Below are 26,700 nucleotides of genomic sequence, written 5' to 3' on the forward strand. Positions count from 1 at the left end.
ACTTTTTGGCCATTGATGCAATTCACTCCTTTCATTTTTTATTTTTTAAATTTATTTTTATTTTCAAGAGTGCAGGGGTTGGGGGTAGGCAGAGGGAAAGGGAGAGAGAATCTAAGGTGGGCTCCACACCCAGTGCAGAGTCCGATGCGGAGGCTTAGTCTCACAACCCTGAGATCATGACCTGAGCTAAAATCAGGAGTTGGACACCCAACCGACTGAGCCACCCAGGTGCCCCTGTTCAGTCCTTTTAAAATGTAGTCACGTAGGAAGTGATAATGTAAATTTTATCTTAAAAATGGGAGAATTAGAGGGGCGCCTGGGTGGTATGGCTAATAAGTAAAGGGGATTAAGAGGCACAAACTAACAGTTATAAAATAAATCACAGGGATGAAAAGTACAGCATAGGGAATATAGTCAATAATATTGTGATGACTGGTGACAAATGGTAACTACACTTGTGAGCACTGCATAGTGTATATAATTGTCAAATCACTGTGCTGTACACCTGAAATTAATATAACGTATGTCAGCAATTAAAAAAATTTATTGTAGTCAAGAAATATTAAAAGTGACATAAAATAATGTAGTGAACAAATGAGGAAATTTTTATTTTTTCTGTAGCATGTAGCCAAGGATCATGGTAGGCATGGACATAATTAAGTAATTTACATGGGTTGAAAGGAGAAGTACACAAGGGTTGATGGGTTGTCATTGTCGTGTCTCAAGCCAGAGAAATGACTAGTCATTGCTGTGAAGGTATAAGAAAAAGAAGCATCTTCTGCCTTTTTTCCCCCCTTTGTTTGTAGTGATAGCTATTTTAAAGCTTTTACCCCTTCTACTAGGGACGAAGGAGAATAGCTCGAGATGCACATTCTATTAAAAAGGAAATTGAAGAAGAGAAAACAGAGGACAAATTAAAAGACGATACAGAAAATAAGGATGTAGTTGATGATTATGAAACTGCAGAGAAAAAAGAAAATGAGCTACTACTGGGGAGAAAAAACACACCAAAGCAAAAGGAGAAGAAAATTAAAAAGCAGGAGGATTCTGATAAAGACTCAGATGAAGAGGAAGAGAAAAGCCAAGAGAGGTACATTATCTTATATTTGTTCTCCAGAAGCACCTGTCTGGGGTACAGCAGCGCTCTGTTCCTGCTTAGAGATTCAGGTTTGAGGGAATGTTTTCTTATTGGGACTTCCATTCCTCTTGTCTGATGAAGGTGAGACACATTGTGAAGATGATGTGTATCGCCTTTCGGAATTGGAGAATATACTGGTCGCACCATTTTAATAGCACTTGTGCCCTAAACAGTGGCCTCAAAGAAGGCTGCGCCACCCAGTCAAAAGAAAGGTCCTGCAGTTGACAGCAGGGAAGGGAGCTGGAGAAAAATGGAGGAAGTGGACAAGAGGAAACAGCGACAGCAAAAATTCCATTTTAAAAAAGGTACAATGTGGGAAAGCTAACAAACACATGGGTGCACAGTACTAGCAGATGTTTCTGTGTGTTAGCTTGATCTAAGACATTTTTCTTTTTCAAGTTATTGTATTGAAATAAGTGGCATGCACCCCTGATTCTAGTTTGGAAAATACATTCTTGCCCCACATCACACCAGTAAATTTCAGTTTTTTTTAATGTTCATCCTGTTTGCTGTTGAGTGTTGGTATTTTTTTTTTCCATGTATTATACATGTGTGGACTGAACTGACTTAAAAATAACCAAAGATGAGGCAGTCCAGCTAGATCAAAGTAATGTCCGACTGTGTTTAGTTGGCCATTTCTGTGTTGTCAAATGGATTTACTAATTTTTATATGCTACTAAAAAATGAATTTTAATTCAGCAACAACAGCATAACACATGTTCTTGTAACATAAGCTCTTCTCCATAGTTACTTTTCAATTATTACATTATATGATGATAAATTTTCTAGAAATTTGAGTTGTTAAGGAAAATTGGGGAAGAGTAGCCTGCTACATCCAACTAGTGGCTGACACCCATCCAAAAATTAACCATTGAGAAAATATTTGGAAAATTAGGAATGATTGGTGAGTGGAAAAGAGGTAATTTTATGAATCAGTAAAAACAGGTACAAGAGCTATCACAATTACATGTGAATTAGATTAGTGAATAAAGTTCTATAGTGAAGTAGGATTAGTATTAGGAAAGCTGGGAGGAGATAATTGGAGTTGAATATAATGATGTGAGTGTAGTATTTCAAAATTCGGACAATAAATTTAAGCAAAGGTGAACCACTTAAGTAGGGCTTAATTATAGTTTGAAGTTTTGTTAAAAATAAGTATCAAAATACGTGTTATATGTACATAATACATAAAACACATAACACACATATATATAAAATGTGTGGTTTAAAAAGCCTTTATAGTTGATATGTAAAAGAAACATACTTATTTTAGAGAAAGTTTAACAGACTTGAATATGAAGAACAATATTCCCTTTTATTAAAGAGTGAATATATAGAAAAACATAGTCTGTATTCTCATTCTATAACAGGAATCATGGAAACAGGAGATTTTTTTAATCTGTAAAGATTTCTGTTTGAAGTAGTTTCTTAGTATTTTGAAATTACCTTATCAGGATATAATTTGGAAGGTGTCCTTCAAGATAAAACATTCCCAGGGCAGATGGGGTTGAAAAAGCTTCTTTGTCGGTTCCCCTAGCGGTCCCCAAATTAATGCCCTATGTTTATTAAAGCACAATGCCTCCTCTAAAGTATTTAAAACTCTTGGGACACTAGAATGATCTTTGGTGCAGATCTCTTCTGAATCCTTACCAGGGTTAATACAGAATGTTTTGTTTGTTAAAAATAGTAAAAATATTGTTGGACCTCCCTATGTCAGTCAATCTCTTTTATACCTGATTATTTGAAACAAAGAAAAGTTGATGGGAGAGGAGTAAAAACACAAGAAATCAATACAAGATACACAAAGCTTTGTTCTTCTGGTGCTATCTCACAGTTTCAACAAGTAACCTAATATTCAAATATCTATTGTTTCTTTGTTAGGGTAGAGTAACCTTTAAAATATAAACTAGTTTAAAAGACAGTTACTAAGGTAGATAGCCCTTGTTCATTATTGTGCCCACTAAAACAGTTTTGAAGAACCATTCCAAAATTGAGTAGTAGTAGCTTTAAGACAATTTAGTTGCAGGAAGTTACAAGCTAGATAATTTTCACATAATAAGGTGGCACTGGAGTATGAATCCTAAAGACTTTTTCAAAGCATATGGACCTTTGTTTTATCAAAAGTGATTAATCAGACTCTACATCATCATTAACTGTGATTATTGATTGGCCTTTAAGAAATAATAGATTTACTTGTGGTACAGTGCACCTTTACACAATAAATAAATTCCTTAGTAGGTAGTCCATAAAAATCTTCTCCTTCTCCTCCTTCTTCTCCTCCTCCACTGACACGTTATTAAGGTAATACTTAGGTTTTGACTATTCTACATGTTGGGTTCTTTTAGCATATATTAGTTTGTTCTCCATTAAATTAGTAGCATTATCAATGTTATAACTTGCCGCAGGGAAGAAACTGAAAGCAAATGTGACTCTGAAGGGGAGGAAGATGAGGAAGACATGGAACCCTGCCTAACAGGAACCAAAGTGAAAGTAAAATATGGTCGAGGGAAAACGCAGAAAATCTATGAAGCTAGTATTAAGAGCACTGAAATTGATGATGGAGAAGTTTTATACTTGGTACATTACTATGGATGGAACGTCAGGTAAGCAAGAAATCTATTTTCTTACTATTGCAATTTCTTTAACATGGTTCAGAAAGATCAGTTTAATGTTGTGGACTAAAGCAAATGGTATATAGGTATTTATAAAGCATGCCTTTTATCTGAATCCTCCAAAACTTTCAACATCCCCACTGTTTCACTAGCTATGTCAGTACTCCCACCCCACCAAGATCCTATCTATAGTTGAGTAGGTTGGATTACTCATTTGCAGTAAGGGAGAACACAGAGTATGGGATAACATGGGGCATCTCAGAGGGTGTTAGATGGATTAATGAAAGTCCAGGGCACCGCCTCTGGGAACAGCAATAGCCCAGGATTTTGTGGGAACATCCTGCAGGACATGGGCAGGGAGGCAGGCCTGCAGCTCTCAGCGGTGCAAGTGGTTTGTGTATTACATTTATTCAAAATCAAGCTTTTATCAGGCATTGTAATAATTCTAAATTGGTTAATTTAAAAAGATAAGAAAAGACTCAGATTTGAGCTTGTTAGGTGATTTGGGGGAGGGTTTAAGGAAGTGGGCTTTGCTCTGGATTGGACATGGTCATGAAGTGGTGATAATTCTATGATTGATTATCTTAATAAATCTTATCTAGGAGAGACTAGACCAAGGTTACTGTTGTAATTGGTAAAGCAGCAGCAAGTCATTCAAGATAAAAAGGATGTAGGTCATTTTTGTGGCTTGGACAATGTTTCTTTTTTTCCTGTATTATTTATTTAATTTTTTTTAAGATTTTATTTGAGAGAGAGGAAGAGAGCAGAAGCAGGGGGAGGGGCAGAGGCCGAGGGAGAAGCAGGCTTCCCACTGAGCAGGGAGCCCGATGGCAGGGCTCGGTCCCAGGACCCTGGGATCATGACCTGAGCTAAAGGCAGACGCTTAACTGAGCCACCCAGGCGCACCTTTTTTCCTGTATTTAGGCACTATTACGAAGTGGTCTTGTTTTTGTCTTGATCCATCCTGGTCACGGAGCAGACTTGTCTGATGTTCTGTGAAATTGTTGATGTCCAACAGGAGAACAACAGGACCTAGCTATGAGTGCCGGATCAGCTCTGTCACTGATAGTACTAGGCAAGTTCCTGAATGTCAGGGACTACTTTTCTCTTTCTTTTGGAAAGTCTTGTGTGTTTAATATCTCTGCTTGCCCTGTATTTGCTTGGAGCCAGTGTGCTTCAAGGTTTCCCTACGTACTGGAAGTATGCTTTGTTATGTGTCAATTCCCTCACCTCTAAATTGGGGAAGATAAAGTACCTACTTTAGAGAGATGTTGTGAGATACAGTGCTTAATACCTGTATTAACCTACAAAGTGTTTTGGGCGCCTGGGTGGCTCAGTTGGTTAAGCGACTGCCTTCGGCTCAGGTCATGATCCTGGAGTCCCGGGATCGAGTCCTGCATCGGGCTCCCTGCTCAGCGGGGAGTCTGCTTCTCCCTCTGACCCTCTTCCCTCTTGTGCTCTCTCTCATTCTCTCTCTCTCAAATAAACAAAATCTTTAAAAAAAAAAAACATACAAAGTGTTTAGAACAGTGCTTGGCATGTAGTGTGTGCTCAATAAATGTTGACCGTTTTTCTTTTAAGGTTCCATTTATTTGACTGAGAAAGAGCAAGATAGCACAAGCAGGGGGAGCAGCAGAGGGAGAGGGAGAAGCAGACTCCCGCTGAGCAGGGAGCCCGAAGTGGGGATCGATCTCAGGACCTTGAGATCATGACCTGATGCTCAACTGACTGAGCCACCCAGGCGCCCCTGATGACTGTTCTCTTTAGTGACAGAGTTAGGTTTCTTTCATTTTGCATCATTTTAAGAGTAAGGGTTTAATGAATATCATATAAAACTTTTAAAACTTCTCACACCAGTCCCTATGCCCTTCACAGTTCTGACAACACTATAAACAAACGTTTTTAAATTTTTTTAAAGAGTTTATTTACTTATTTTAGAGAGAGATCTAGAGCACAAGCAAGGGGAGGACAGAGGGAGAGAGAATCTCAAGCAGACTCCTGCTGGGCCTGGAGCCTGGGGGGGTGGCGGGGAGCGGGCCTTGATCTCACAACCCTGAGATCATGACCTGAGCCGAAATCAGGAGTCGGACAGTCAGCCGACTGAGCCACCCAGGTGCCCTGAAACTTCTGTAATATAAAAAATGTTTCCTGAATGTTTATAGTTGACATACAACGACATACTAGGTTCAGGCACATAACATGATTCGACAATTCTCTGCAAATTCTTTAGTCTATCTCTGAGTTCTGTTGTTTTGTATGCACGTATTGTTGAATTGGGTCAGGATGGGGGCTATTTTGTCAGCCCTGAGTCACTGCCTTTGCAGTTATAGCACATGATAACCGTCATTTTTCCTCTGCTTCTGTTCAGTTCCTTGCCGTCCATTTTTACTTACCTCTATGTGAGGCTGTTCTTCTGTTCTGCATTCTAGAATGTCCCCTTCCTATCACCCTTTGTGCTCATCTTTTTAGTATTTTACTATATGACTTTTCTCAACAGTCATTTTATTATATGCGCACGTTCTTCCTAGTTGGTTATCTTCCCAACTAGTTACTCACATGGTTTGTGGTTTTTCATTGTCCTTCCATACTCTTAAAAGCTAGTATAATTCTAGTCTGCTCATTGAAACAGAATCACCTAGAGAATCCAGGTGGATTTCTATAACAGGGTAGCATGTGCAATTGTGAGGGGAGTTCTGGTCTGTAGTTGAGAAATTCTGGGATCACCCCCAGTTGGCAGTATTAATGCTGGAGCCACCTACATGACATACTGTGGTGACCAGGCCAGTATGGCCTGGACCGAGTGTACTCTAGATTAGACCTGTGCTTCTTGGTTGTCTGATATGTCCTGTGGAATTTTGGAATTGGGCAGTTACTCCTTTGTTAGCCCTGGACCAGATACATAAATAACCCTAAATAACCCTCTTACTGCGTTTACCAGACTCTACTTATTTTACTGTCTTTTACACCACACTGCAAGTTGCAGAGAGATAGGACCTTCCTCTTCTTCTCTGTTATTCTCTACGGATTTCCTTATACAGTGCCTGGCATGCTAGTAAGCCCTCAGTAAATGTCCAAATGAGTGAATATTTCTAAGTGAGGTACGAATGTACAGATACTTAAAAGCCTGGCAAAATGAAAATATTGGGTTAGTCCAGGAAGAGAGAGTTTTCAAACCGTAGTATAGATAGTCATGGTCCTGTGTCAACCAAAATGTGGATATTGGAACGGTCTTTACTTTGCACGGCACCATGGTAACTGGGTTACAAAGTGTGAGGGTGCTTTTCATTAACATGGTGCAGTTCAAAACAAGAACTACCTGTACTGTTTTTTGCTTAAATGGTCAGATTTTAGATTTTGATTGAGCTCTATAAATACCTATACGTTTACATAATGTAAGAACTGGTATTTAGTTCTAGAAAGTTTAATTTCTTTTTTTTTCATTTTTTTATTATGTTAATCGCCATACATTACATCATTAGTTTTTGATGTAGTGCTCCATGATTCATTGTTTGTGCATAACACTCAGTGCTCCACGCAGAATGTGCCCTCCTTAATACCCATCACCAGGCTAACCCATCCCCCCACCCCCCTCCCCTCTAGAACACTCAGTTTGTTTCTCAGAGTCCATCGTCTCTCATGGTTCGTCTCTCCCTCCGACTTACTCCCCTTCATTCTTCCCCTCCTGCTATCTTCTTCTTCTTCTTTTTTTTTTAACATATATTGCATTATTTGTTTCAGAAGTACAGATCTGTGATTCAGCAGTCTTGTACAATTCACAGCGCTCACCATAGCACATACCTTCCCCACTATCACCCAGCCACCCCATCCCTCCCACCCCCCACCACTCCAGCAACCCTCAGTTTGTTTCCTGAGATTAAGAATTCCTCGTATCAGTGAGGTCATATGATACATGTCTTTCTCTGATTGATTTATTTCACTCAGCATAACACCCTCCAGTTCCATCCACGTCGTTGCAAATGGCAAGATCTCATTCCTTTTGATGGCTGCGTAATATTCCATTGTGTATATATACCACATCTTCTTTATCCATTCATCTGTCGATGGACATCTTGGCTCTTTCCACAGTTTGGCTATTGTGGACATTGCTTAGAAAGTTTAAATTCTTATTTGCCCCTGATTAGTAACTTGGACTATGTTGAAATTCAAAAGTGGTGTTCATATTTTGGAAGAAGGTATAGGGGAAATGAATTTTCAATTTGAGCTAAACAGAATAAAGGATAAAGGAAATGAAATATCTCTAAAAAATTTCAAAGTTTTAGAGATGACATAGTTCAGAATAAAATTTTATTAGAAATACTGCAGGCTCTAGGGTTCTGGGAGGAAAAGAGAGTTGACAAGAACTTTATAAATAAACCTGGAACTTGATCCTATTACAAATAATGAATTCACCTGGCTTCTCTTTGTTGTATTATTCGGTCAATAGAGCAAATGGCAGTGTAGCATAAGCTTATTTCAGTACGCTGAGATCTATGGGTAACAAAAGTGCATTTGTGGAAAACAAAAGCGGTTCAGTTGTGAATCTGCATAGAGTTTGCCCACCTAGCTCTTCCTCTATCTAACCTCGTTTACCCTAAGAAATTCTCTTGCCTTCTCCTGCTGGTGGCGTCTACAAAGTCTACAAAGCACCTCACCAGCAAGCCGGCCCCTGTGCTCTTCACGTTTCTGCCAACACTAGAACCAAACTCTAGTTTTCTCACTGTTGTTTTATTTGGTGCGTACATTCAAATAAGGTATTGTGGAGTTTTCATTTTTTTCTTTGTTTTAAGGTATGATGAATGGGTGAAGGCTGACAGGATAATCTGGCCTTTGGACAAAGGTGGACCAAAGAAAAAACAGAAGAAAAAAGCAAAAGTATGTATATAGAGTCATATCCTTTATGATAAGTATAGGTATTATTTATATTGTACTGTTTTTTATAAATCTTGTTTTCTCATTGTAATAATCATCTTGATTTTTTTAAGGTAGTTGTGATTTTCTCTCTTATAACCCAGAAGCTAAAAACATAAAAAATGTAAACACATTATCACAGTGTTTCAGGAAAGATAAAAACCAGGGACCCCTTAGGATATAGGCTTCAAACTCAAATGTCTATAGCGGCTATACAGAAAAAGGGTAAAGCAGGATTGACAGTGACAAAAAAAGAGGACACATTCCTCATCAAGAGAGGGTGGAACTCACCAGTCTCCTGTGGGATGCAGACTCAGGGTTGCCAGATTTTAGGATTTTTTTAAGTCAACTGTCTTTAAAGCTAATACTAGATTTTAATACACATACCCACTGGCTAGTTGTACTCACATCCACACCCTTGATTTTCAGCCTTTGCTATAGAGATTCACCTAGTGTTTTGCCTGTTTAATGGTGCTCAGGGAGTAATCAGGAACGAGGGGGAGAGGGTAGCGTAGTTGTACATCTCTCTAATGCATGGACTCTGGCTTTCACAGTGTAATTGCCGTGTGGCAAACTGTGCACTATCATATGCATAGAAATACACTGTGTTAGAAAACTATTTGCTTTTAATGTTTCTATAAGAACAAATTAAGAGTTGACATATAAAATATATAATCTTTTTGAGTTACGGTTCTCCTTGGAGAAGTAGAATGTTTACTTTTTCTAAGGCACTGGCCCTTCTCATACATTTTGTTGCTGTTACCCAGAATAAAGAAGACAGTGAAAAGGATGAAAAGAAGGATGAGGAGAGGCAGAAGTCAAAACGAGGACGACCTCCTTTAAAATCTACACTTTCATCAAACATGCCGTATGGTTTGTCTAAGACTCCAAACAGTGAAGGAAAATCAGGTACCAGAAGTGCTCGAAGCAATATGCCAGACAGCTCACCTCTGTCAAATGGAATGGAAGGTGCTCAATTTTGAGGATCATTGATTTTTTAAAAATCAATAATATAAATAATAAAACTTCACTTGTGGAGAGACTCATAGAAAGTCATCTAAAGTTTTTAATCTATAAACTACAAAATTTGATTTGAAGAAAATATTTTAGTATATCATGTTTACTTAAAATTTAGTGATTTCTTATCAGTATTGTAGGAATATTCTTTTTAAAAGGAGATGGGTTGACAAGTCATGCATCCTACTGTGTGCTACACTGTCTTTCAAAACATGCACCAGTGTTTCTTGTAATTCAGTGCTGTTCACATAGGATATTTCAACAAAGCTGAGACCAAAATGTTCAAAAAGTGCAAAGTAATGTGGTATAGGCATTTTGTGCTGAGTATTAGGTGAACATATTCTATTTTGCTTTTAACTTTTTCCCCATTTTTCTACCTTCATGTGCTTTCCCATGTAATTTAAAATGTTAAATAGTGGTCTTATATAAAATTTTCCCTCCTTTCAAGAAAAAAGCTATTCTGAACTACAAGATTGCCATTTGTCCATATGGTGTTTGTGTGTAATTAGAAAAGGGCATGCTCCTACCTCATTACTGCCATCTGCTGGAAAGTTGTCATAATACGCAAATGCAAGATGTCCACAAAGTGAAAGCTGTCCTTAGATAGCATGCTCTTTTGCAGTGTACAACCTATGAAACTATACATGGTAGTCTCAGTCTTGCTCAACTTCCAGATAAAAGTTCTTTTTTTTAACATAAGGATTCTAAATCTTGAATATGATAAAACCACAAAACCATATACCTTTTCACTTAAAATACATTTAAGTTTGCCTTTTGAACTTGCTTACAATATGTGGGCAGAATTTTTTTTTTTTTTTAAGATTTTATTTATTTATTTGACAGAGAGACACAGTGAGAGGGAACACAAGCAGGGGGAGTGTGAGAGGGAGAAGCAGGCTTCCCGCTGAGCAGGGAGCCTGATGTGGGACTTGATCCCAGGACCTGGGATCATGACCTGAGCCGAAGGCAGACGCTTAACGACTGAGCCACCCAGGTGCCCCCAGAATTTTCATATTTTATAGATCCTGTACAGTCTTATGGCCCAACTTTATTATTTTAAAAATTCTTTGACTTAATGAGAATGATTTCTTTTGTAAGAAGGTAGCTTGACTAGGGGTGCCTAAGTGGCTCAGTTGGTTAAGGGTCTGCCTTTGTCTCAGGTCCGGATCCAGCCCTGTGTTGTGCTTTCTGATCAGCAGGGAGCCTGCTTCTCCCTCTGTCTGCTGCTCCCACCTGCTTGTCTCTCTCTCTCTCTCTAATAAATAAATAAAATCTTTAAAAAAAAAGGTAGCTTGCCTGTACTTTTATGTCTTTTAATCAGAAGAACACTTAAAGTTTTGGGAATTCAAATTGCTCATTTTGTACATCTCTTTCCAGAATTATTTTAAATAATTCTTTCTAGGGACACAAAATGCCATCACATTTATTAATCAGTACCTGTTAGATCTCAGATCAAACAACCTAATGCATTAATATAATCTCAGTACTCTAGTCCTTTAATTTTTCCTTTTTCTTTTAAGATTTATTTATTTTAGAGAATGCGTGCAGGGGTGAGGGGCAGAGGAGAGAGAATCTCAAGCAGACTCCCTGCTGAGTGTGGAGCCCGATGTGGGGCTCACTCTCACAGCCCCAAGATCATTATCTGAGCCTAAACCAAGAGTGGAATGCTCAACTGACTAAGCCACTCAGGCGCCCTTAGTCCTTTGATTTTTCTAAGGATTAACATAGCCTAAACATGATACTAGTGAAAAATGCAAAATAGTTCTTTTATAGAATTGAGACAGTAATATTTTCAATGTATTGTAGTTTTACATGGAGTTTAATTTGAAATACCCCCATTTTTGGCACAAAGGTATGATTTATCAGAAATTTCTGCAGGGAGGCATTCAGAGATAAATGATTAGGAGTTTTGTTTGGTAGAATTTTTATTCTAAAGTTACATTGGTAATTAACACAGAAACCTTTGTAATATGTTCCATTTTGCAGACTCTTGCTCATCTGATAGTGAAACAGAAGACCTTTTAGAAAAGAATTTGATGAATGAAGAACTTTCTCCTGATATTAAGGAACTAGAAAAAAATGAAAATTTAAATGATGATAAACTAGATGAAGAAAACCCAAAGATTGCTGCACATATATTAAAAGAAAATGAAAGGACGCAAATGCAGCCTTTAGAAACACTGAAGTTAGAAGTTGGAGAGAACGAACAAATAGTACAGATTTTTGGAAATAAAGTGGAACACATAGAAGAAGTTAAGAAAGAGGCCGAAAAATCTCCTAAGGGAAAGGGAAGACGAAGCAAGACAAAAGATCTTTCTTTAGAAATTATAAAGATTTCATCATTTAGCCAGGATGAAGCAGGAAGTGAACCTCATATAGAAGCTCAGAGTCTAGAATTTTCTTCATTAGACAGTAAAACCTTTTCTTCTACTACCGAAGATGAAACTGACCAATGTGCAAAAGAAAAAAAGTTGAAACGGAAAATACTGGGACAGTCATCACCAGAGAAAAAAATAAGAATTGAGAATGGAATGGAAATGACAAACAGCATATCTCAAGAAAAGACCAGTGACTGTGCTGCATCTGAGGGAATGAAAAACTTAAATTCTGAACATTTTGAAATAGAAAATGAAGGAATGCCGTCATTAATTGCAGAGTCAAACCAACGCATTCAAGAATTGACTAGTGAAAAATCTGACAGTCCAGCGGAAGAAACTGTAAATACTCCCCTGAAAGAAGAAGAGGATGCAATGCCTCTGATTGGGCCTGAGACTTTGGTTTGCCATGAAGTCGATTTGGATGATTTGGATGAGAAGGATAAGACCAGTATTGAAGATGTAGTAGTTGAAAGTTCTGAGTCTAACTCTCTTGTTTCTATTCCACCTGCCCTACCTCCTGTAGTACAACATAACTTTTCAGTAGCTTCACCACTTACTCTCAGTCAAGATGAGTCTCGAAGTATAAAAAGTGAGAGTGACATAACCATTGAAGTTGATAGCATTGCTGAAGAATCTCAAGAAGGTCTCTGTGAGAGGGAATCAGCAAATGGGTTTGAAGCCAGTGTTGCCTCTGGTACCTGTAGTATAATTGTTCAAGAAAGAGAAAACAGAGAGAAGGGTAAGGACCTTCTAGGGAGAATATCAGCCTGATTATCTCAACCCCAAAATTATTAAGTTCAGAGTTTTAGGATCGCTTGAGCAGTTAAGTTCCCTCCCTCCTATTCATTCTTCCTTCCTACTTCCCCCTCTCCTTTCTCCTGCCTTAAAAAAAAAAGTATATCTAGAAATTTATGTGGAGTAGACAAGTGAGTAATACAGCTCCTCTGGTTGTGGCATTGGCTCAAGAGCGGGGTACGAACTGCGGTGGCCAGAGACATGGCAAGACAGGCATTTAGAAAGTTTCTTCCCCTCTCTGAGTTTTAGCTGAAAGGAGTGCAGCTGAAACTGTAACCAAAGGAGGCATTATGCTTCCAGAGAAATCTCATGGAGAAGTATTGCAAGCAACAGAAGTAGCTGTTGGACTGGGCTCCAAAGGATAAGGGTGGAGAGATTCAACCAGTTAGCGTGAAAGTTGGAGATAAAGTTCTTCTCCCAGAATATGGAGGCACCAAAGTCGTTCTAGACGACAAGGATTATTTTTTATTTAGAGATGGTGACATTCTCGGAAAGCATGTAGACTGAATAAATCATTGAAATGGCATCATGTGAAGCTGCCCATTCCACTGAAATTGTGAAATCTTTCATCCTGTGTAAATAATTTCCATGTCTCTCTTTTATAATAAACGAATGGTATCCAGAATAGGTATATATTTTTTTCAATTGTCTCTTCTTATTTCAGGTCAGAAAAGGCCAAGTGATGGAAACAGTGGATTACTGGCAAAAAAGCAAAAGCGTACCCCAAAGCGAACAAGTGCTGTAGCCAAAAGTGAAAAGAATGGAACAGGTTGGTGCTTTCCAGTGCTGTCTTTAGCATGGTGTTAATATTTTCAGCATTTTGTTTGTTTGATCATTTGTGTCAGTTTAAAAATAAATTTGCTTTAGGGGTGCCTGGCTGGCTCACTTGGTAGAGCATGCGACTCTTGAGCTCAGAGTTGTGAGTTCAAGCCCCACGTTGGGGGTAGAATTTACTTAATAAAAAGAAAAAAAAATCTAATGTTTGGTTTATTGTGTTATGGAAATAGCAATTTTCTCACTTATTTTTAATCTGAAGGGGCCTGTCAATTTTATTTAGAGCTGGGATAGCTGTGATTTATTTTTTATGCATATTTCATTTGTATTTCTCATGTAAAGTGGTTTAATATTGAGGAATGTATTTGAGGATCTTGAATAATAGGAAAGTAATATTTGCTTTAGTGGTAAAAGCAGATTAAGTTTACATTTCTGAATGGAATGGTTTATTTTAACCTAGAAAAACTGATTTCTAAATAGTATCATGGTATTTTTAAAACAAGAAGATAAGATTCTTATGGAAACGAACAAGGAAATTAGTAAGTCAGTATGAATAGAATACATGAGAAAGACTTCTGTACAATATGGAATAAAACTAAGTTGTAGAATATTGTAGAAATAAACATGGTTGATTTTGACAAATTAAAGTTTTATCTCCAAAACATGCCTTCATACAAGTCTGAAAGGAAAATTCTAGGTTATAGTAGATACATATCCCATGGAGGGAGCATATGACTGATACAAGATAAAGGCATTTCAAAGGAAAACTTTTGAACTATATTTGAAGTTCTCAGAGCCACATGTGGCTAGTGGCTGGACAATACAGATGTATAGAGGAGGAGTGATGGGAAATGAGAATAGAGAGGCAGCAGGAATTACAAAGGGCAACTGAATAACATCATAGTGCCTGGCAGATATGTTTGTCAAACGATCAAAGTGACCACCACTGGTAATGGGACAAATGGGAATCATGTACTACCTGGCAGGATGCAACAGGAACACAGCAGCACATCTGTGACATTCCTGTCAAAGATGCGTAACTTGAATATAATCATGAGGAACCATCAGCAAATTCCAACTGAAGGATCTTCTATAAAATAACTGGTCTGTGATTTAAGAAACTGCAAAGGTCATGAAAGTCAAAGAAAGAGGAACTGTTGCAGATTTAAAGGAGACTTATGAGACATGACAAAAGCAGCATATGATTCTCACCTGGATCCTGTTGCTACAAAAGACATTATTGGGTCAAGTAGAGAAACTTGTATGGGATCTGAGGATTAGGTGATAATATGTTTGTGTTCATTTCCTGATTTTGATTGTTGTATTATGGTTCTCTAAGTGTGTGGTGGTTTTAAAAACATATCTACAAATCTGTTGATACTCTCCCCTGCAAGAGACAAAGCCTAATTTCCTTCCCTTGAGTGTGGGCTGAATGAAGTGATAGAGTATGACTTCAGAGTATAGGTCATAAAAGGCACTGCAGATTCCTCCTTGTTCTCCCTTGGATCACTTGGTCTGGGGAAAGTTAGTTGCCAAGTCCTGAGGACACAGCAGTCTATGGGGAGGTCCACATGGTAAACTGAGCACATCCTACCAATAGCAAGCAAGGAACTGAGGCCTCTTGCCAAAAGCTACATGAGTGAACCATCTTGGAAATATATTCTTCAGCTCCAGTCAAGTCTTCAGAGACCACAGCTTCAGTAAAAGCTTGACTGCAACATCACAAGATTCCCAAGCCAGACCACACAGCCAGGCTGCTCCCAGACCCCAGTTTTCAGACACTGTGAGATATTAACCATTTGTAGTTTTAAACTGCTAAGTTTGGGGCCAGTTTGCAGATAACTAACACAAGGAGAATGTTCTTGTTTATAAGAAACAAACACTGAAGTACTCAAGTATGGCTGGGCAACTTAACCTTCAAATGGGTCAGCAAAACATTTTTTGGTAATGTTCTTAAAATTTTTTTGTAAGTTTGAAGATTGTCTAAGAAGTAAAAAAGATTAAAAAGAGAAAGGAGATCATCAGTTTTACTTTTGGGACTTAATATTTGGCGAGAAAAATGAATTAAAGTGATGGGACGTGAAATCATTAGGACTCACTAGTAGTTACATATGAGGGACTGGTTAATGAACATGGAATACAGAAGTAGCAGCAGGTTGTTGGAAGAGTAATTTTGGGAAAGTTGAGTTAGAGGTACCCAGTATTAGGGGAGTAGGGGTCTGGAGCTTAGAAGAGTCTGTTTTTTAGAAGATGGTTGTGTGAAGGATTGCAGGATGATAAGATTACTATGGGAGAGTTGTAAAATGAAAATAAAAAGAACCAAGAATAGAATTCATTGGGCTATCTCTTTAGAGATGGCACTGATCAGAGACAAATGCAAATCACTAAACACTAGTGGGTTTGAATAAGAAAGAAGTTTTGAATGCTATAGGATATGCAATAGGATTAAAATGCATTCCTTGAATTTGGTGAATTGTAAATGTTGGGACCCTAACAGGAGCATGAGAATGTGATTAGAAGGTGTGGAAATCAGGATAACAAAAAATTTCTTTCAAGAAATTTGACTTTAGGGGCGCCTGGGTGGCTCAGTTGTTAAGTGTCTGCCTTCGTCTGCCTTTGGCTCAGGTCATGATCCCAGGGTCCTGGGTTCGAGTCTGGCTCCCTGCTCAGCAGGAAGCCTGCTTCTCCCACTCCCCCTGCTTGTGTTCCCTCTCTCGCTGTCTCTCTCTGTCAAATAAATAAATAAAAATCTTAAAAAAAATTTTGATTTTAAAGAGAAGGAAAGAGGAGCCAGCTAAAAAGGGAAGTTTTCCTTCCTTTCCCTCCCTCTCTCAGGGTGGGAAAGATGTAAGCATGTTGGTAGACTAGGAAAAGAAGTTGAAGGTAAAAGAAGATGGATAATTGATGTTGGGATATTCCAGAGGAGCTGTGAGTGGATGGTTTTAAGCGTATAGCTGAAGAGGTTAGTCTTCAAAAACATTCTCTTTCTGAGCACCCCCAAAAGTTAATAAAGACAGATACAGGTAGAGGAAGGGCTGGGAAATTGAGTGTGTAACATTCCAACTTTGCTTTTTCAGTAGAAGGCAAGGTTGGCTTTTGAGAGTAGGGTGGAAGGGTGGAAGAGATTGGAAAAAAATAAAACAGAATTCTAATTTGTTATGAAGTGAAAAGCAAAACCATGTTTAATATTACAAATTTGGTGAGGAGGGACAAAGTTGCAAACAATTTTCTGCTCACATTTTATTATACACATGTTAAAGGATGTGTACACATCAAGTATTTCTGTGCTTTTTCATTTATGCAGTTTGGGTGGTTTTATGTCTTGTTTTAAACATAAATGGGGCAATACTATACATATTGTTTTATAACTTCGCTTTTTTATTTAACAGTGTATATTGGATATTTTGCCATTTTTGTTCTTGTAAACTTTAGCTCATTCTTTTTAACAATTTTAGCAAATTATTCAGTAGTATATTTGACCCTTGAACAACATGGGTTTAAATTGTACAGATCCATTTATACACAGATTTTTTAGAGTTCTGTAAATGTATTTTCTCTTATGATTTTCTAACATTTTCTTTTCTGTAGCTTACTTTATTATAAGAATACACTATACAATATTGTATATAACATACACAATATGTGTTAATCAACTTTATGTATCAGTAAGCTTCAGGTCAACAGTAGGCTATTAGTAATTAAGTTTTGGGGGAGTCAAAAGTAAATGCAGATTTTTGACTGCATAGGGTCAGTGTCCCTAACCCCAACATTGTCCAAGAATCACCTGTATGTAATTTTTAACCTTTTTCCTATCGGTGGGCATTTAGATTTCCATTTCTTTACTGTTAAGAAATTTGTGCGTTTGTATACTTATTTCTGTAGGATACCAAAAAGTGTAATTGCTGGGTCTGCTGCATTTTGATATTTGATATTTTTGTCATTTATAATCTCTGAATCAATTTTTTATTATAGGACAAAGCAGTGATAGTGAAGATCTTCCTGTCCTGGACAATTCAAGTAAATGTACACCAGTAAAGCATCTTAGTGTGTCTAAGCCACAGAAGCTTGCACGATCTCCTGCAAGAATTTCTCCTCACATCAAAGATGGAGAAAAAGATAAACACAGGGAAAAACATCCGAATTCATCCCCTAGAACATATAAATGGAGCTTTCAACTCAGTAAGAAGCTTTAGAAAACCTGAATGTATTTTGTAAAAGTAGTATTTATCTTAAAATGTCAAAATAAGAAATAGTGGTTACCATATTCATTTATGTAGGTTTCCAAATACTGTCTTGTCAATAATCACTACTTATCATCTTAAATACAAATCCATGCCTTTTCATAATAATAACCTGATAAATATTAACTAGAGAAAGATCTCCAGTAACAAAATAAGATGTGTGTTTGTATGTATCAGTGAAACTGAAATACCCTTTCTAGTATTGATAACTGGAAATATCCAATGAATGAAAAATCAATACAAAGAAACTATTTGGATGAATAACTACAATTATAGATTAGGGTTGCTGTGTGTTGATGTTTTCTTGTGTTTATCTGATCATTTAAGTAATACATATTTGGTATAAAAATTTTGGGATATATACAGAAATCTTATTCATGAATTTAATTAATGTCATCCTTGTATATAGAGCCTTATTTAGCTATTATTATGGAAACTTTTAATAAACTAAAGCTTTTGATTTAGAAGTTGAGTTTTGATAGAACTGCCATCTTCTTTTCTCAGATAATTATTTTAAAAACCAAATTAACCTTTTTTCCCCTTTTAGATGAATTAGAGAATATGAACAGTACAGAGCGAATCTCTTTTCTCCAAGAAAAATTACAAGAAATCAGAAAATATTACATGTCTTTGAAGTCTGAAGTTGCAACCATAGACAGGAGGAGGAAAAGATTAAAAAAGAAAGACAGAGAAGGTAATTTGATTGTAATTTTTCTTCCCTTGTTTTTCAAATATATCCTGTCATTTTAGAAGATTTACATTAGTTACTCTTTGAATATAGTACATATTTATTAATTGTTGTTTTTAGATTCCTAGTTTTATCTTCTTTGTGATATTATTGAAATGAGCGGGTCAGCAATTGAATTAATCAGGAGGAGACTCTTAAAAAGGACTATGAACTGTTTTTACAAAATGTGATTTTATTAAATGTGGTTGGTTCTCAAGAAGAATTAGTTACTCCCTCTGAAATTCACTTTGCTCAACAAATATTTACTGGTTACCTATTAATAGGCACTATATTTGTTATTATGAGGTTCACCAAAATTAGTGGGCATATGGCTTATCCTCCAAGAGATTATCTTTTTGCGATCATAAATGATTTGTTGAAATCGTTCAGCTCAATGTTAATATGTTCACACTATGTGCCAGGCCCTCTTCCAGGTGGTAGAAGTACAGAGATGAATGAGATACAGACTTTGATCTCAAAGATCTTAACTTCTAGCAGGAAGGGTGTGTTCGATGAGGACCCCAAGAGTGGTATTACTAAGTACAGGAGTTGGTGGAAGGAGAGATTACTTTGGATTAATCATGAAGAGACAGTAGTGTCTGACTCAGACCTCAAAACTGTGTAGGAATGACTTATAGTTAAACATTGATAGGTTCACATCTACCCCGTCCTGAAGTCCCACTAAAATAACAGTAAAGAAAATGAAAAGCCCTGTACCCACAAGAACAAGATAATGGGATAGCGGACCACAGTAGACAAGAAATGTCAACAGCTTCTCTCTCGGAAGCTGAGAAGCAGATAGACTGCTTTAGCAGAATGCTAAAACGTAAGCTTGTTTATCCTTGCAGTGGGGCAAAACAAGAAGCGAGCCAGCCCATACCACATCACCCCAGCTCTGAAAGCAGGGATATAGGTGAGGCTAAAAATGGAGATTGGTTGAAAATGGAAGAAATTGGATTCTTTTGTCCCATCCTGTGATACAAACTACCTTCTTTCTGCAGCTCTAGCAGAAAATAGAGAATTAACTTATTATATGGAGAGGAGAAAGAAGTCCCTGTAGACTCAGGGGCACCAGCCATAGCTGAAGGTGAGGGTCAAGTGCAAAACCAGAAATAATGAGCCTGAGCAAAAGTTTACAATACTGAATGATAAGACCCCTATCCCTTTTCCAACTGAAATTCTTATCCTCTTGGCTTCCTGAAAGCTGGCAACTAAGCTTATGCTCACTCATGGGAGGAGACTGAAGGATTCTTCTGGAGAAGCTGGTCAACCCAAGAGGAAGGAACTAACACAGATACCAACATTTAGAGGTTCCTGAACCAAAAAGCAAGATCCTTGCCAGTCACTGCATATGCATTGCCCATGATTGAAAAGCTCTGCACACTTGCACACAGCTTCCAGTTAGCTTTTTAATGCCCCCCCTTTTTTTAAAGATTTTATTTATTTATTTGACAGAGAGAGGCACAGCGAGAGAGGGAACACAAGCAGAGGGGAGTGGGAGAGGGAGAAGCAGGCTTCCCACCGAGCAGGGAGCCCGATGTGGGGCTCGATCCCAGGACCCTGGGATCATGACCTGAGCTGAAGGCAGATGCTTAACGACTGAGCCACCCAGGCACTCCTAATGCCCCCCTCTTAAATATGGGAGCCACAAGACCAGATAGGAAAGCTTCTACATAAAGGTAGAAACCAAAGTAGAAAATGAGAATAAAAAGGAACTTGTAAAAAACAATGTACCATACAAAACACCAAACTATAATCACTATACAGAGATACAGGAAAGATACTGTAGTCTTGAAACAAAAATGTTTTTTTTTTAAGATTTTATTTATTTACTTGACAGAGAGAGAAAGAGAGCGCAAGCAGGCGGAGCAGGAGGCAGGGAAGAGGGAGAAGCAGGCTCCCTGCCAAGCAGAGAGCCTGAGGCGGGGCTTGATCCCAGGACACTAGGATCATGACCCGAGCCGAAGGCAGACACTTAACTGACTGAGCCACCCAGGCGCCCCCAAAACATAATAGTATTAATACAATTCAGAGACCAAGACAGATCTGTCAAAAATTAAAAAAAATGATAGCAGGAATTTAAAAAATGCAATAGAAGAGATAGATAGCAAAGCTAAAGAAATCCTAGTATGTGGTGGACTCCTGGATGGCTCAGTTGGCTAAGCGACTGCCTTCGGCTCAGGTCATAATCCTGGAGTCCCGGGATCGAGTCCCATGTCGGGCTTCCTGCTCAGCAGGGAGTCTGCTTCTCCCTCTGACCCTCCCCTGTCTCATGCTGTTTCCCTCTCAAATAAATAAATAAAATCTTAAAAAAAAAAAAATCCTAGTAGGTGGTCAAAAAGACGGTAGGAGAGGGGCGCCTGGGTGGCTCAAGTCGTTGAGCATCTGCCTTTGGCTCGGGTCATGATCCCAGGGTCCTGGGACCGAGCCCCGCATCGGGCTCCCTGCTCTGCAGGAAACCTGCTTCTCCCTCTCCCACTCCCCCTGCTTGTGTTCCTGTTCTTGCTATGTCTCTCTCTGTCAAATAAATAAAATCTTTAAAAAAAAAAAAAATTTCCAGAAACAAAGGATATGAATTAGAAGGTTGAAAGAACTCACTGTAACATCTATAAAGAATGGGAGAGAAAAATTACACCAAAGCCCATTGTGAAATTTCAGAACCCTTTGGTTTACCATATAAAGGTATACGTAAAAAATGGGTCTCGGAAGAGCATCCAGTTTCTCATGTCAGATTTCTCCGTGCACTAGAAACTAGCAGCCAAACTAGAAACTAAAAAGCTAAGAAGACAACATAGGATCCAGCAAACAAGGAATCCCACTTAGGAAAACAGTAAAGAAAACGTCAAGGTGATGAATGAAAGCGATAGGGTGACCACTGCATAGCAGGCCTAGAGAGCCAACTATTCCAGGAAGAGGATGGACAAGGAGGGGAGGGCTCCAGGTCTGTCTCTTTAAAAAAAAAAAAAAAAAAAAAATTACATGATAGGCTTGCCTATATTGAGAGGAGTTTTCTGCCTATGGCAGAGAGTTAGGGGACTAATTTCTGGTTTGCCAGAGGCTAGGTATCTTTGTGTGATAGTTTTTGGGTCTAATGTAGTTACTTTGATTCCACAGTGTCTCATGCAGGAGCCTCCATGTCATCTGCTTCGTCAGACACTGGAATGAGTCCCTCATCCTCATCTCCCCCACAAAATGTACTTGCTGTAGAATGCAGGTGATAAACGTTTTCTCTGCCTTCCCAGCAGTTTGCTGCCATGGACATAAATCCCAAAATCCTGAAATACAACCACAGAAAGCACTCAACTGGTTTGACATTGCTAAGTATATCCTGTATACCTTTCCAGGCTGGATTGTATCTATTCCTTCTCTTTTCTTTTTTTCTGTTGCAAAAAATAAGCTGATTAATAATTGAAGGTTAGGCAGCCTGCCATATTTGTCATAATTTTTCCTCTTTAATTTTTCATTTTTTGTGAAGATAGAAAAAGGGCACTTAGCAAATTCAATTTGTATAATAAAGCTTTCAAATGTTATAGAAATCATAGACAAGCAAGTGCACATGATAAACATCAAAATATTATCCAGCTGAATAGTGACTGCTGCACTTTCACTAAGATGTATTTGAACACTTGGTGAGTAGGGGGTTTATGTTGTTGTTTTTTTTTATTGTTGTTGTTTTTTTATTTTTGTGGAAGCACTTGCTATTTAGAACTGCCAAAGTATATGTTCAGCAGTGTGCCCAGGTTTAAAGGTGTAAATGGGACAAAATAAATTGTGAAAGGAAGTGTAGTTGACTGAAAACTACAGTTGTAATAAGTCTTCCACTTTTTATAGGATTTTTGAGCACACAATTATGCAAATATTTTAATGTTTATTAATGTTTACAGTGGAATTGTGAATAAGTTTTCAGTGGACTATCTTATCCCTTGACAAAAATATTTTGTCTTTTTTCTATGTAATTTCAGAGTTTTTATTTTGTTACAAAAAGACAAAAATGAAATATATAACAACAATGAAGTTATTTAACAAGATTTCTAAAGCTGAAAATTTTGTGTAAAATAAGGTATTATCTTGCAACTTGTTAAATATATTTATTCAGACATTGGATGTTGTATTTTTATGTATTTTTTAAAATATTAATAAAATTGAAAAAAAGAAAATTCTAGGTTAATTCACTCTTTGGATGACAATAGCTCTCAGCTGTCCCTTTTACAGGAGGTTGCATTCAGTAGCTTTGCCTGTATTGAAGGGAGTCTGTCTCAGTCCTTCAAACAGTATAGAACTATAAATGGGCATCTGGATCATTAAAGTACGTCCTCGTTTAGAAACTTTGGCAGTCCTAGTATTTAAACTGTTTTGAGGATCAAATTTTTGGTTGCCCTTAAAATACTTTGTCATAGTTTTTATGTTTGCTATACTGCCGAATAAATTTCTATCTCCCAAAGTTGAGATGCAACAACTAAGTAAAGCAACTATGTATGCTTTGTCTGTGAATTGTTCCACAGACTGATACATTTTGTAAATAATTCCAAAATCATGTATTTAAAGCATTTTTGCCATATACATTATGTAAAAAGGTGATTTTTTAAAATCAGTTTTTAAATTCATGTTTGTACATTGAAAGGGGTTTTTTTTAAACCTCCTTTTCTGTGTTTAATATGCTGTAGAGTAATAAATAACCTAGATGCTCTAGACTGTATATCAGGACCTGATTGACAAGAACAAAGTCAGAGCCAAACACTAGTGATGGCATAGCATTACCGAAATCATTGTTTCTTAATTTCATTTTACCACATTGTGAACTTGTGATTCAGATTCCTTCCATTTTCGCAGAGAATTAAAAAGAAAAAAGTACTCTTGTAAAATGCACTTTTCTGTCTTTTCTTTGCAAAGCAGAAGTATTTCAATGTAAAATAAAAATGGAGCTCAGTGGGCAGTATTAATAAAGGCCATGTTTTAAACATAGGCTTTATATTTTTAGTTTTCATTTAAGTGATTGTTTTTTTCCCAAGTGCCAGTACCCTTAACAGTTGGAAAATCAGACTTTGCAAAACAGAGCATATTCGATATATTTGTCAGTCTTTGTAATAAAATATTTCTAGTACTTAATTATAAAAGTGAAAACTGTCATTCACAACCAGTTGAAACTAGGAGGCAACCTTAGATTCATATGTTAAATATTTTAATGACTTCCTTCAGTAGCAATTCAATAAATGAGAGAACTAGTTATCAGCTTGAATATCATTCCTTCTAATCAGTATAAATCTGGTAATGAAGTATTGGGACCTTGCTCCAGAGAACAAAATTATATACATGCAATGGGTATATGGACACTATTAAAATCCTTTTATTTTGGAGCTGGAGAGGATTATGAAAGTAAGTGAAGACTAAGTATTAAATCTAAATATTAGGCATATTTTGACTTTAGCTAAATTTTGGATACTGCTTGCATGTGACTAAAAAAGTAAAAGTATAAAGACACTCTTGAATATCTAAAGTAGAAGGTGCTATCTATAAAGTTAAGTTCTTGAAGATTATGGAGATTTGTTTCACTTGTGTGCTTTTACTGTGTTTCTAGTTTTCCTGTCCTTCACTAAGAAACATGTTTGTACTTAGCATATACATACTATGTCTTCTATGAAATTGCTTTAAATTACGGAAATCCATATGGGTTAAACTATTAATTTGTTTATATATCACTCTTATAAGTCCTAAAATACACTTTTTTAAAAAAATGATTTTATTTATTTATTTGACAGAGGGATATAACGAGAGAGGGAACACAAGCAGGGGGAGTGGGAGAGGGAGAAGTAGGCTTCCTGCAGAGCAGGGAGCCTGATGCGGGGCTCGATCCCAGGACCCTGGGATCATGACCTGAGCCGAAGGCAGACGCTTAATGGCTGGGCCACCCAGGCGCCCCTAAAATACACTTTTCTTATAAGCCCTGTAATTTGACATAACTGTCAACACTGTGAAAGCATTTGAAGCTATATTCAACCACACATTAAAAGAAATTATCAGAATTCATTCATCAACAATTTATCAGTTATCTGTTAAGTGCCAGGTTTTGTGCTAGGCCCAGAAGTTAGAACCGTGAACAAGACAGAAAAAGGTCCCTGTCTTCAAGCAGTGCATAATCTGAGGAGGTAGATTATACACAGGTGCCATGAGATACAATATAGGAGCCCAGCTATGAGCTGGGAAGGCTTTGCAGAGAAGGCAACAATAAAACTGAGCCCCAGTGAGGATAATGAATAAGCTAAAAGCAAATGGGAGGAAAGATGGGAGAGGAGAATAAAGCACTTCAGGCACATGTGGCTTGGAGCTACTGAGCCAGGGTAGGAATAGACTTGTGGTAGGAGAGGTAGGAGCCAGGTCACGCAGAGCCGTTCATTTGGTAAATAGTTCTTACCAAATCATGTATTCAAAGCAGTTTTGCTGCCTTAAATCCAAACACGGCACCTGTCCACCTCTGCCTCTTACTCCTGCTTTCGCATCACTCTGTCCCTACTTTGTCCACAGCCATCTCCGCAGCCACTTTCCATGAAGCTTTTGCCGCCTCCTTTTATGCTCTCACGGCATTTTCAATCTATTCTTTTACTTGACAACTTACCTTGTATTACGTTTACTTATGTATGTGTCTTTCTACCCTACTAGATGTTAGTTCTTAAGTACTTAGTCATACTTGCATCCCACAAAGTGCCTGATCCATCATCTAGTAATACACAGTAAGATGGTCAAAAACTATGCTTGAAAAACTAAGTTGAGAAAAATTACTTGTGAATTGCTATAGTTTGTTTTTTACCAGTGATTCTTATGTACAAGCCAGACATTTATAAGTTGTCTTTGTGGTTCTTTTCACAAGGTGATAATGATAAAATATCATTTAAAAAGTGTAAAGTAGATCTGTTAAACTGTCTAATCCCCAACTCAGAGTATTCTTAAACTGATGAGTTTTTTTCCCCTCCTCGTTTCTTCTTCCTTCTTCCATTACTCCACATGATTACACCCAGATTTTTTATCCTATTACAGGAAGACTACAGTATATGATGGCATTCATCATTAGTGAAGGTTGAAGGACTCTTAAGATGGAGTCTGCGCTAATAGAGAATTTCTAATATTAATTAGTGTTTTCACACAGAATTAAGTTATTTACATTTTATTACAAAACCAAATGATGTTTTTCTTGTTAAGCACAAAAAAAACTTTTCATATATTCATACTAGACCCATTATATCTTTTTAAACAATTAGAAGGGCAGTGTTTATAATTTTAGAATTTACAGTTAACATAATTATGAAGCTATCTTCATTTTGTAATCTGTATCACTAAAATTCATTTTGAAAAGCTCTATTGTGAAAAACTTAAAACTTCCATGTAAATATAATAAAGGATTATTCTGCACAATTGGATTTCTTCTCAAGGCTAAGTTATATTAAACAAGACAGTCTGATTCAAGATTCTCACCACTTTAAGTTGCCAGATTTGGCAAAAAAAAAAAAAAATGCAGAACACCCAGCTAAATTTGAATTTCAGACAATTTTTTAGTATAAGTATGTCCTATATAAAAGTTATGTTATTTACCTGAAATTGAAATTTAGGCATCCTGTACTTTACCTGCAAATCCTACAACTAATTTCTTTTCCACTATATTCCAAGAGATAATATTATCCTCCAGAGAAGCTTTTCTCGGTCCCCAAACCTTTTTATGGAGGATAAGAAACTGCGGAAGTTTCTCCTGGTTTCCAAGGATGAATGCGCCTTGGCAGTCCGTAAGTGATTTTTAGAATTAACCATTTCCTTGATGTAGTCATTATCTCCCAGACTGGCCCTGTAATAACCAAGCTTTGACAAAATAGTTGTGAATGCACTCAGACTTCACTGGTGGCTTTCCTTTGATGGGGCACTTTCCCCCCATCAAGTGGTAACTGCTCTCTGAAATTCTCTTGGATCCCTATCCAAACCTGTTCTCAAAAACCTAAACTTGGGGCACCTGGGTGGCTCAGTTGGTTAAGCATCTGCCTTTGGCGCAGGTCATGATCCTGGGGTCCTGGGATTGAGCCCCACATTGGGCTCCCTGCTCGGTGGGGAGCCTGCTTCTCCCTCTCCCTCT

General features: G+C 37.5%; 1 protein-coding gene across 2 annotated transcripts in view; it reads left to right on the forward strand.

The window, feature by feature from the left end:
• Positions 1-25,999, forward strand: part of ARID4A (AT-rich interaction domain 4A) — a 67,731-nt gene extending 41,732 nt beyond the window's left edge. The window contains exons 16-24 of one of the 2 annotated variants that reach the window (XM_025869958.2): positions 843-1,090; positions 3,544-3,741; positions 8,538-8,622; positions 9,426-9,627; positions 11,662-12,792; positions 13,513-13,617; positions 17,595-17,801; positions 18,411-18,557; positions 21,705-25,999. In XM_025869958.2, coding sequence (XP_025725743.1) covers positions 843-1,090; positions 3,544-3,741; positions 8,538-8,622; positions 9,426-9,627; positions 11,662-12,792; positions 13,513-13,617; positions 17,595-17,801; positions 18,411-18,557; positions 21,705-21,808 — 2,427 coding nt within the window. In that variant the 3' untranslated portion in view covers positions 21,809-25,999. The remainder of the gene's footprint in view (positions 1-842; positions 1,091-3,543; positions 3,742-8,537; positions 8,623-9,425; positions 9,628-11,661; positions 12,793-13,512; positions 13,618-17,594; positions 17,802-18,410; positions 18,558-21,704) is intronic. The other variant, XM_025869960.2, reaches the window with a different exon arrangement.
• Positions 26,000-26,700: the final 701 nt, after the last annotated feature.

The sequence above is a fragment of the Callorhinus ursinus genome, unplaced genomic scaffold, assembly GCF_003265705.2.
Source record: "Callorhinus ursinus isolate GAN/ISIS: 27379988/994484 unplaced genomic scaffold, GSC_fseal_2.0 scaffold8, whole genome shotgun sequence".
Lineage (NCBI taxonomy): Eukaryota > Metazoa > Chordata > Mammalia > Carnivora > Otariidae > Callorhinus > Callorhinus ursinus.